This window comes from Hyperolius riggenbachi, chromosome 4 (genome assembly GCF_040937935.1).
Source record: "Hyperolius riggenbachi isolate aHypRig1 chromosome 4, aHypRig1.pri, whole genome shotgun sequence".
NCBI lineage: Eukaryota > Metazoa > Chordata > Amphibia > Anura > Hyperoliidae > Hyperolius > Hyperolius riggenbachi.
The window spans coordinates 213,638,034-213,650,590 of NC_090649.1; the positions used below are offsets into that span (position 1 = coordinate 213,638,034).

The following is a 12,557-nucleotide window of genomic DNA, read 5'->3' on the forward strand; positions in this document are numbered from 1 at the left end:
AGGAGTCTGTTCGCAGACACATCACATGCAGGAGCTGGGGTATTGCAGGCAACATGGGACGGGGTGGGCATGTAGTGACCCTTCACAGTTAAGAGTCCCAGGGGGAAGCCTTGGGCGGGGACCGTGAGGTTACTCAGATGCAGCCTTTCTTTCTGGGGCTTGCCGGCCTGGACTATAGTCAACATTTCCTCTCTACCACACTATGATAAAACCTTATAGACAAACATTTTCTTCATGAAAAGTTACTGAGAGTCAGATTATTTTTCATTTTAGTTTCACTTTGCAGGGAGCACTGAGAGGATTAACAGGCTGAAGAGAGCTTATCAAATAGCTACCGTAGTCTTCTTACCTGCTGCAAATTAAAAATAAATGTAGAACCTAAACAGCTCTGGATAACTACAGAAGAGCTTTTTATTATTTTTTCCACTAAAGATTACAGATTAATTGTGTACGGTATATTTTACATACAATGACCACTCATAGCAATGTTATTTGAGCTGGGGGGACTTTCTTTTGTCCACAAGTAATGTCATCTTTGTAAACAAAAAATGGTATGTGCAATAAAGTGTACAGAAACAAGATTTTTGTTCGTTTGTGTATGTATTATGCCAGATTGTAATTCCTTTTTATGTGCCTGGCAATGTGTAGTAGCTACCAAAATATTTAATCAAAACTAGAAAAGCAGCATTGTATTAATGACTATCTCTTTAGGGATGGTTGTTTCTACTTTTCATAGATGGTCAGCACGGTGGTGTAGTGGTTAGCGTTCTCGCAGCGCTGGGTCCCCGGTTCATATCCCAACCAGGTCAACATCTGCAAGGCGTTTGTATGTCCTCACCGTGTCTGTGTGGGTTTCCTCCGGGTTTTTCTCCGACATTCCAAAAACGTACAGATAAGTTAATTAGCTTCCCTCTAAGATAGCTCCTAGACTACGATATTTGCACTACACAATGCATAAATGATTGATTATCAGGCAGATAAACCATACTCGGAAACATAATCTTCATAATTATCAAGCAGTCACAAAAAGGAATGATATAAGGCTCAAAACAAACACATCTGAATGTCATCATTAACTGAAACAAGTTAATATCGATTTTACAATAGTTACTACAGCTGCTGTAGAGCTTTAAAGGAGCAAAACTGTAGGTAAAAAAGATAAATGTGTTGCCCTCAAAATCAATAGCACTTAAATTGTTTGCTCTATTAATAGTATTGCCGGGGTGGGGAACTATAAGTCACCTTAATGTCTTTTCATAGCTGTAAATGGTTTCTCACAGGTGAGGACATGTCATTGCTTCCAGTTTATACTCAAGTGCCTATTAGATGAATGTTCTTTTTTTTTTTCGTCCTTGGTGCTGTACAGCTATGAAAGATTTTGCCTTTTTTAATACATGTGGAGCAAGGAGTACGCTACCTGATCAAATGGCACAGCAGCAAAATGACACTATACAACATGCCAAATCATTCAGTAAAACAAGTTTGAAAATATTACATTTCGCCTGCAAAATATGAATTATAAATCTGTATTAATATAACTATCATTAAAAGTGTCACCAATATGTTTTTATTGCATGTGTTTTTAGTCTGTTTTGGTAGTAGAATATGCCCTTTTAGTATTTATTTTCAATACATGTTGTTTGTCAATTTTTGAGGGGGAATGTATGCTGTTTATTGATTGGCACCATGCTACAACCACATGTGACGGTGGTGCCAGATAGTCTATCCCAGAGGCAAAGGAGGCTATGTAATCTTTTGGCACAAGCCTGTAATACTAAATCTGTCCCTGCTGCTTGAATGCAAGCATACTTAGTATAGTATACATGTGACATGTTCCTACATTGATTCAAAAATAAAGTTAAATGTAAAAAACAAAATTGCACAATCTTGCTTTATTTTATTTCTGGTATTGTAGACATCTGTTGGATTTTAAAGTAAACTTTTTAGTTTAATTATCCAATGTGATTCATAAAGATTGCTGAAAATAGTTGTAGCTATTCAATTTTATATGCATATCCATACCAGCCATATGTTTCCTACTTCTATTCTCATAGTCATATTAAAAGTTTACTGATGTCTGATCAGGCCCGGTCCGCCCATGATGCCAAGTGAGTTGACTTCCTCAGGCGGCAGAAGTCTGGGGGCAGCAACAGGCAGAAACAGGAATTGAAGAGAGTGCCTGGCCAACCTATACTGGGGGCAAGTGTACTTAGCTGCCAATACTGGGGGCACCTATACCTGGCTACCTACTTATACTGAGGGTGTTTTTTTGGGGGGGCTCACTGCAGCTATAATGTGTAGTGCAAATTGTTTGGTGCTGTGCGATCATTCCAATTGGGGGGGGGGGGGGGGTTCACATCTTCGCAAGTTTGCCTCAGGCAGAGAGTCTAGAACCGGCCCTGTGTCTGATGATGCATTTTCATTATTTGGGAGCATACAACTAGAATTCTATTAGAATAACATATAAACCAATTCCTTAATTTTGTCATATGCTATATAAAATGTACATACGGCATTCTAATGCTCAGTGTTCAATGGGAGGGCCAACTAATGGATAATGGAAAGACTGGTTAAGTTATTCTCTCTATCCAAGGTCTGACCAATACTAGTTAACTACTTAAAGACCGCCCCAGGACCGCCTAACACCAATTGGTGTCAAGTCCTGGGGCTGCATTTTGCGAGAGACCACGCGCAGGCTGCTCGAGGGGCGGAGCTCCGCCCCGCCTTCAGTCTCCGAGCGGCGATTGCTGTTTTCTGGTAGTACAGCGCTGCGATCAGCAGCAGCGCTGTACTGGGGACAGCCGTGTGACACTGCTGTCCCCCTGGGAGACAAGAGAGCAATCGGCTCTCATAGGCAGAAGCCTATGACAGCCGATCGCAGGATTGGCTGCCTGGGGGTGGGAGGGAGGGGTTTAGAAAAAAAAAGTATAGTAAAAAAAAGTGGACAAAGTGCTTCTTAGCATAAAATATGGCTTAAAAAATACAGTATATGTGTCAGGCTTCCCTTATAGATACTATTATAATTTGATTAGTATGCCAGTATACTCAGGAATCAGGAAATTTACACGTGCTTTTGTTTATCCTCGTATAGATGGGTTGTGGAATGTAGATTCTCCAAAGCTTATAAAACTAGGAGTTTTACCTGTCCGGAATCTGTTGGTGATGGATGGAAATATTTGGGCTGCCTCAGGAGGACAGATATCTATAATTAACAAAGAAGCTTATAACATTGAGGTAAGTAAAAGCCTGAATATACTCTATGTAATTTAAGTACAATAATATGACTGAAAAAAAAACTGTAGAAAACAGAAGATATTGCTATCAGCTGCATCTTCATATGATCCGCACTTATCAATTATTAAATACTAAGAGAGTTTAAGAAAAAAAATACCGTATGTAAAATTCAAAATCTGGTCAATAAAGTAGATTTGCCATTTCTACACCTTTAACACAAATGCTTTGGGTGTGTTTAGAAAGCATCAGGGCTCGTTTCCATTATCGCGAATCCGCATGCGTCCAATGCATGCAGATTCGCACATGGTATGCAAGTGGATGGGCCTGTTTCCACTGTTGCGTTGGTGATGTGCGTTTTTTTCAGCGGTGAAAAAACGCACAAAAGAGCCAACGATTTCGCCTGGGAGTGGAATGCATGCGATTCGCATGCAATGTATTTAATAGGGAAATCGCATGCGGCTTTGTCATGCGGATTTCCCCGCGATTTCGCGTGCGATTTCGCATTGTTTGCTATGGAGCTGTACTCAGGCAGTGACATGGTTAAATTCGCCTGGCTCCTTGCCATGCGAAATCGCATGCGAAATCGCGGCTAAATCCGCATGTGGAAACGCAGCCTCATGCGATTTCTTCTGCAGTGGAATCCAGGCGATTCCGCACCGCAACAGTGGAATCGAGCCCTAACAGCTTTCAGAACAGTATGTACTAAATCCAATGTTAGTGAATGTTATTTAAAGCCCCATGCCAGGCACTAATGTCATAGATCCTGGTAGTCATTCAATTGTAAAGCCTGTATTTATTTGTGTGCTAGCTACTTCATTGGTCAATGTCAAATAAATCCCTTGGAATACCTAGTTGGGATCTCAGAAACTGACAGAGTAATGCTAGGTACACACGATAGAATTTTCTGTTAGATTTACCTGCCAGATCAATTTTTTTTCCAACATATCCAATCTTAATTTCGATCGATTTTCTGATCGATTTCCGTTCACTTCTATGGGAATCGATCGGAAAATCGTTCGAAATAAGGATCGGACATGTTGGAAAAATCGATCTGGCAGGTAAATCTAACAGAAAATGTATATCATGTGTACCTAGCATAAGAGTTATCAACCTTCACTTATTGACATGTGATTAGGATTGTAGACAGGAAAGTGAATGGACACCCTAAAAAAGACAAGCACAGAGACAACAGGTGCCCCAATGGTGTAGTATGTCAAGCTAAAATCACAGTGATGTGACGAAAGGTGGAACTCACAAAGGGAAGTTGCGGAAGGGGCAACCAACCACTAGAAGCAGGTAGAGAGATATGAACCCGACTCCACTCGGGGGTCCATTACAAAAACTGGATGCGGTCGCACTTTTCATGTAAAAAGCAACCTTTGGTCCTGGTGGTGGCAGGGCTCCACAGGGCCAGGGTACACTCCTCTAACCTCCTGAAACAAGCACAAAGGAATTAAGAAAGGGTGAAGTGGCTTACCTCAATGAAAACAAAATTCATACAATACATTTTATTATTACTTTATTTTGCAGTGCTCGAGTCATTGTCATTCATAGGAATGAATCCTTGGTGCACTTGTACTGTACTATGTTATATATAACTATTATATCCATGCTCTATTTATTTTAATTGATTTTAAACAGTTTTGTGTATATATATATATATATATATATATATATATATATATATATATATATATACTGTATGTATGGGATCCACATATATGTGTGTATGGAAACTCACTTTGAATTTTCTGGTTGCATCAGTTTGCAACCACTGATATGGCTTATGCAGGGATTCCCGCCCCATTTCGGGCTTGAGAGGATCCTTGAACGTTGCACTCCCAGTAATTAGGTAGGTCCTGAGGTAATAACTACACTAAAATATACAACCTTACCTCCCAACAGGGGTGTATTAAGTAACAGATTTTGGTGAAGGCACCCAAAAACATAATAAACACTTAAAAAAATGTTTAAAAGAGAGGTATGGTTGGCTTATGTCTCCCATAGATCATCAAGCAGCATCTGCAGCAAGTATAACTCAATTGCTTTTTCAAGAGTTTATTGCACAAAGAGTTTCTCTTGCATTTCCTGCTTCACCAGGTCAATAAACCAAAAAATGACCTGCTAGCCAGCGTAGTTTAGACTCAAGCGCCATGATAGGCAATGGCGCCTCCACCAAAAACTGTAAATTACAAATTGATTTGTCTAGCTCTAATTTTATATTTGTTATATATATTTATTTTGTATTTATTTATTTGTAACATAACATTATTTTAAATTAAATGCAATCTTAAGAGGAGGAGACTGGCACTAGATGTGGGCGAGAATCATTGGGTGCACCGGATCCTGTACAGTATGCTAAAACGTGCTCTCAGAGACATACATTGCATGCGGAGAAAAAGAAAATCGAGGCACTGTGATAGCAAAAATGAGGTACCTTTAATCCACGGTGTGACAGACAGCGGGGTACACAGTGGGGGTGAGGGGATGCCTGACAGCTGTTTCGCTAAGAAAGCTTCTTCAGAGGCAAATATAAGGAACTTAAATTAACCATGCAAAATACTGTAAAAAAAAAAAACAAAAAGTTTTAAAACCGAAAAGGAAAGTGCCTTCGCTAGTTCTTAAAGTGGACCCAAACTACAAATACAAGATTTCAGAAATAAAATCTATTTTCTAAATTATAATAATTAATAGCAGCCTTTTTTTAGCTGCATGATGACAAATATAAAATATTTTACATTTATTGGAGAAACCCCTCCCTTCCTTTCATATTGCCGGCAAAAAATCCAGCAAACTGGTGGAGTAGATGGTGTCCAGCAAAGGAGGAATTGCTAATGGCTGCCACCTGTATAACCCTAGTTATGCAAAGAGGAGAGTGAAAAGCATGCACTGAAATGCTCATAGGCTTGAAAGAGTGTTTATTTATATTTGTATGTGTCAGAGTGGTGCAACTAAATATTTTGAATTAAAAAAATGTTTGGTTTGGGTCCGCTTTAAGAACTTCAGCAACTAAAGAGCTGCCTGTTCACTTCCAGTCTGTCTAAAACATTTCCTCTTTTGTCACATGGGCATATAGAGGCAGTTATTACTTTCTCAATCCCTATTGGCCAAAAGCCTGTTATGGCTTTAGATTGAGACAAATGTACATGTTTTATGTATGTATTTTACATTTTTTCACAATAGTAGTCCTCTAAAACAGGTGGTTGCAAAAAGTACTGATCCTTATTCTCAGTGATTGTGTTTTTTGTTTTTTTTTTATAGTTAAAATGTTACTAATACATCTTTCACTTTTCCGAGTTACATTAAGTAAATTTATCAGGAAAAAATGTGATTGGCCTCAATTCACTAAGATCATGCTGGAGATAAGGCAAGAGAAAACTTACCTCCACACAGTAAGAGAGTTATCTTATCTCTTCATTCCTTAAGTTACCTCCTCTGTAGTTAATTTACCTCCTCTGTAGTTAATTTACCTCCTCTGTAGTTATTTTCACATGCAGTTAATCAACAGCCTGTCTTTAACTCTGGAGTTATTTTAAGGATTGAAGAGTTAACTTAAAGACAGAAGAGTTAACTTTAGGTTTGCCTGAGGTAAAATATTTCCTGGATACGACATGCCTCGTCACCATGGTGACCACTCTAAAAACGTTATTATAGACAGGAGATAAGCTTAGTGAATTGAGGCCAATATCTGAACATAACTTTTCTCTACATAGAGAATAGAGAGCAAACCTTAACCATGGGATTTTATGGTTCTATCTACAATAGCATTGTTGTTTATTTTAAAACTATAGGGGTTGAAAGTGGAGAAATGGTGTCGTTTTTTTCATTTTTTCCCCCTATTTTTCCCTTTAAAAATGCATAAAAAATAAAGTAATTACTAAAAAAAAGTGTCACAAAAAGTCCAATTTGTGGCAAAAACAATGTATAGATCATTTTGGTGTGAGAAGTAGTGATAACATTATTGGTGGGAGGACTGCTGAAATGTGAAAATTGCTCTGGTCCATAAGGAGAACACAGTTCTAGTAGTGGTATGATTTATTCTTCCTAAATAGGATTCATGTCTAGGGGTGGATACTCACATAGACCATAGACTTTTTATTAGACTAAGTGGGAAGGCAAAAAAATGCAGCTCCGTGTACTGAGACTCTCAGATATGGGTTTCCCACTGACAAAGTAAAGGAAGAAAAGGTTGTTTGACCTCTGTACTCGACAGAGGGAGCGATCTTGGCAATACCGATGTAAAGTATAGGCAAAGTATCAGATGTATTTCCACTCCTTGCAAATGCTACCTACCGCTATAGGCGGACGCATTTATGCATAGGATTGTCTGCACAGAGGTATCTTGGATGTGCAGGAGGAACCAAGTTTGTGCCTAGATTACTCCACGCTGCTCTGTATGCTTTATGCTAGGAATACACGGGTCGATCCGGCGGGCGATTAGCCGGCGGATCGACTCCCGCCGCTTCCCCGCTCATCCGCACGTGTGCACAGATCGATTACCGCTCGTCCCCGCCGGCGCTCCTCATCAGCTGCTCGATTCCTTGCCATTTTCGCCAGCGGGGATCGAGCGGGCGGGGGTCGAGCAGCGTGATTGGACCAGCTGAAAATTATCAGCTGGCCGGATCAGCTGCTCGATACACGGTACAGAAACGTACCGTGTATCCCCAGCATTACACTTGTAAGCCACAGGCTGCAGGAGCTCTTGGAGCCAGGAGCTGGCTCAGTTTGTGTGAGGGGTAATGGCTGGGAGAAACTCCACTCTGCTCTGCGTGTCTCACACAAGCAAGCAGCAGGCAGCTGGAGGGAGGTTTGTGAGCTGACAAGCAGGTGCGTGGTAGAAAAGATAAATGGCGGCTGCCATATAGTGTAGTTAAAAGTATTTATTCTAAGAAACAGCGATGCGTTTCCGAGAGCTCAACTCTTTCATCAGGCTAAAGACACCTCTGTGCAGACACTCCTCTGCATAAATGTGGCCGCCTATAGTGGTAGGTAGCATTTGCAAGGAGTGGAAATAAATCTGATCCAGGACTGAAGTTTAGTGGACGGAGGAGCATATGTTCCGGTACATCTTGTGGAGGAAGATCGCTGGAAAGACCTGGTCCTCGGTTCTGAGTGGGACAAAAGCTCTTCAGCTGACCAACCCATATGGGCTAATCGGCAAGAATCTCAGGTGAGATTATTCTACGGTTGGCTAACCAGTTTTCTCAAATTGTCTATTGAGTGCGCTCTCCCCCTCCCCTTCCTTTTTCCTCCTTGTCCTTTACAGACTGACAAAGTAAAGGCATATAGGACATATTACACTGTACATTTTTGAAAATGTATTATACCTCTTATGCAGTAGTAATACTATTCAAGACTATTCAAGCTGAGTCACTAGATTGGTATTATAATCCAGTATTTACAGTTTATAAAAATTAACATTCTATACCATCAAGTTGGAGCAAGCATGAACATTTTTGTAATGAGCAGCATGTGCTGGAGCCTCATTCCAGACCTTTGAGATGTACGGTATTATGTTATTCACGCTATTATACATAACCTTCTATTCAGACTATATAAAATTTAGCCCTTTGTCTGGTGCATTCAACTTTGCTCATGCTATTCATGTATACAGCTAACTCTAATCTGAATGCTTGAAGTGTTCCTCTAGGTACAAAGGTAATCTTTTCATTTTCATGCATATAATGGATTATGACTGAACAGAGCTTCCACACAGGTGTGAAAGAGGGTTTTTATTTCAACAATAAAATATAAATACATGTTGGTAAATAACTAAAGATTCATACATACTGTGATTGCCGCCCCAAAATGATTTTTCATTATTGACTTGGGATGACAATTTATCTTTCAATCGCTGTACAGTTGCGCTGCTTGACTCTCTGCTAAACAGCATGTTCTGTCTGCTGGAAAGGGAGAACAAGCTGCGAAACTCAACAGCAATCAGCCAAATATTTTCCAACTCATTGGATTGCTGAAAAAGAGGTTGTGAATGCCGTGGGACACTTGTACACACAGTATAACGCCACAAACATCACATCTGTTTTAGAAGGTACATGCGAGGTCATGAGATAAACAAGCAAGTCCCAATCCTACTTCGATTTCATCAGCTTGGGCTCCCCCCCCCCCCCCCCCCTCCACTGTAAGGCTTGGTTTCCACTTGCCTCTAAAAACGTTCCTGTTTGGTACGTTTTCAGGAGCTCAAAGCAATGCAGGAAACGGATCCTATTGTTTAAAATAGGGACTGCTTTCATTTGTGAAAAAAAAAACGCAAATTCCCAATCTGCTTTGTTTCTCCGGATGAGTAGATGCAGTGCCCATAGCCACCTATGGTGCATACGCATTTGGCCAGACGAGAAAATGGAGTGGACACTGAACTGTCTCCTTTGCTCTGTGCTGAACAGACCTGTCATGAGTGGAGACTGAGCCCTAGGGTTAAAAACCCAGATAGTTTCTATGGCCCTTATTCACCATGCATCAGTAAGATTTACATGTACATAGTGATCTTGCTTGCTCAATGCTTCCCACCATCCATCCTTACCGCATTCTGCCACTGTATTCACTAGGAGTCCTGTCCGTGGTATTTTTGAATTGATCACCAGGGCTTCCCTTTGAACCATTCAGGTGACCCAATGGAAATCATTGGCAGGAAATTCAAATAGGCTCCGAGTGGGACAATCAACATTTTAACTTCCTGCCAAGCATTTGGAATGGTCCATTCATTTTGATCAAAAGAGTTGCTTTGTGAGAAATTCAGATAAGCCCCAGTGTGGGTTATTTCAATATCTGCTGATGATGATTAGTGGTGAATATGAAGGTGTGCATGGTCACCGTTCTCATTTCAGTAAAGCCAGGCATGGCCTCTGGTATACAGAATCTACTGATTAGTGAATCTCAAAAAAAATCTGGAAATTCAATCAGATTTCTCGAACAAACAAAAAAAGGGCTTTCAAATTTTCTGTACAACCAATATTGTGTGTGTGTGTACACCTTAACAGTTGCTGCTTATGTTATCTAGCGCAGCTGACAACTATTAGACACTAGAGCAACTACTTGCCACAGCTTTAGTGGTCCATAGATTAGCAATTATTCACACAGGCTAGAAACAACTTCCAGTACAGTCTTTCACGTCTTATGGCACTTAACAAACCCTAATCCCCCCCCCCCTCAAAAGAGTATACAGTTTCTAAATGTTCATTTAGCTCCCATACTGACAAATCCTGAACTATTGAACTTTTCATTTGTTTCCTGTGCTCAGAAGTGTTTCTCAGCCACAGAGGATTTTATGACCACTGGTTATCAATGAGAGTTATGCTACAGAAAATGTAGAGCCCAAATTCTTAACACTTACAGTGGGTAAAAGAAAATGTAACATAGACTAGAAGTACGCAGGATTGGGATTGTACAGACACATGTTTAGCCTAAGTTACTCCATTATATCTTCAGTGGTTTGACACAAAAGGATGGACAGTAGGGATGGAAAATGAGACGCAAATAATTCTGAGATGGCATGGCATGCTAATTTTATGTGCATGCTCATTTTCAAGATGTGTTAATTTGCATGAAGTTGCTAGAAAATAGGCATCAATTAAAATGTATTTCCATCTCATTGACCATTTATGTTGAACAGGTTCATACTTGGCTATGACATACTATGTATTAGAAACAAGAATAAAGGGAATGTAAACATGTATTGCAAATAATGATTAATCAGGATAGATCCTTTTATTTCATGTGTCTTGGCGTTCTTCAAATGTTAATCCCAATCTACATGATACGATTCTTTGTACCATTTGATTACGATTCTATTTACGATCCGATTAAATCCGACATGTCCGAATTGAATCTAATCGAATCCCGATCGGACATGTCGGATTTAATCGGATCGTAAATAGAATCGTAATCGAATCGTACAAAGAATCGTGTCGTGTAGATGGGGCTTTAAAGTACATTCCTATATGCCTTTATGAATCTTGGTCATGCCAATAAAGCTATCTTTGATTTCATTTGAAAGACGTTCATTCAGTTGTTCCTTTAGTTGTGCTTATTACACTTTGTTGTTTTCTGTAACACATTTTCTGAGTCATCTGTCAGTTTCACTTTTGTAATGCTTTGTGATGGAATGCAGCTCTTGGAGATCTGTGTTTATGGATATGGTATCTGTCCCTCAAGTCAACAAAACAATTTTGAGATACCATAATTTTTCGGAAGAATAGTTAATAATGCTGGATAATTACATTCATGATCAAGGGCAATCATTAAGGTGATTTACCGTAGTATGCAGATTATTAACTTATACAGTTTTTGTGTAGTTCTGTGTAGCAGACCAAATGGAAAAATCATATATCACAAAAATTTAGTGAGAGGAAATGGTCCGCACTTATCAGATTAAAGCAACCTTTATTGAGGACATATCCCAATTAAAACTCGACAGGCATCATGGCTGACATGTTTCGGACTCAACTGTCCTTAATCAGCTGTCAACTGTCCAAAATTTAGTGAGCATGTATAAAATATTCACATTAAATAGTACGTGTGTTAGCCATGTCCTGTAAGAGAATAATGAATTCAACAAAATCTTGAGACGTAAATCTCTCATTTTCCTATGAAACCAGGTTGTTTCTATGGTGTTAAAATGTTTCCTTTTTTCTTATATGTAAAATAAGCTTTGTTTTTCCTTTTCTTAGCACCAATTTGAAGCCCACCAAGAAGAGGGCATGGTGATTTCTCACATGGCCGTGGCTGGAGTCGGCATCTGGATTGCCTTTACATCTGGCTCTACACTGCGTCTGTTCCACACAGAAACCTTTGAACATCTGCAAGATATTAACATAGCAACTCCAGTTCACAACCTCTTATCAGGTAGCGTTTACATGTATTGAATTTTTAAATCTGCTTGTATAATTTGTACAATGGCTTAATGGATCTATATATGTTTTCCCACAAGTATTAGCTACCAAGACTACAGCTGCCAGTGTAATGGTTCCTCTACACAAACTGTACAGCTTTTCAAAAGAAATTTGATGCTCCAAGCATTTCATTCTAGAAAGAGGAATCTTCGCCAGGGTGGATTTTTATTGGTCTACATTAATGGATCAGTGGAGAGTGCCATAAATAGATTTAAAGATGCTAATGTCGGGAGCTTCTTTCGCCTCAGTATTGCACCACTGCAGACTGTAATGTAGGGTAGGGGGTTTTCATTCAGCATGTGAAGAAAACCATGCAGGTTTACAACCATTAAGACCGCTTGTTAGCTGTGTATTATAGTGAAAGACAGAATTCTTTGTTCTTTTTTAAAAGTATTCTTTTCATATCTCATATTTTTT

The 12,557-nt window shown here is 39.6% G+C and overlaps 1 protein-coding gene across 2 annotated transcripts in view; it reads left to right on the forward strand.

The window, feature by feature from the left end:
* The window catches only part of ARHGEF10 (Rho guanine nucleotide exchange factor 10), a 251,922-nt gene that overhangs the window by 194,418 nt on the left and 44,947 nt on the right, over nt 1-12,557 (forward strand). For both annotated transcript variants that reach the window (XM_068281340.1, XM_068281341.1), the window contains 2 exons: nt 3,092-3,234; nt 11,919-12,093. In XM_068281340.1, the coding sequence (XP_068137441.1) occupies nt 3,092-3,234; nt 11,919-12,093 (318 nt within the window). The remainder of the gene's footprint in view (nt 1-3,091; nt 3,235-11,918; nt 12,094-12,557) is intronic.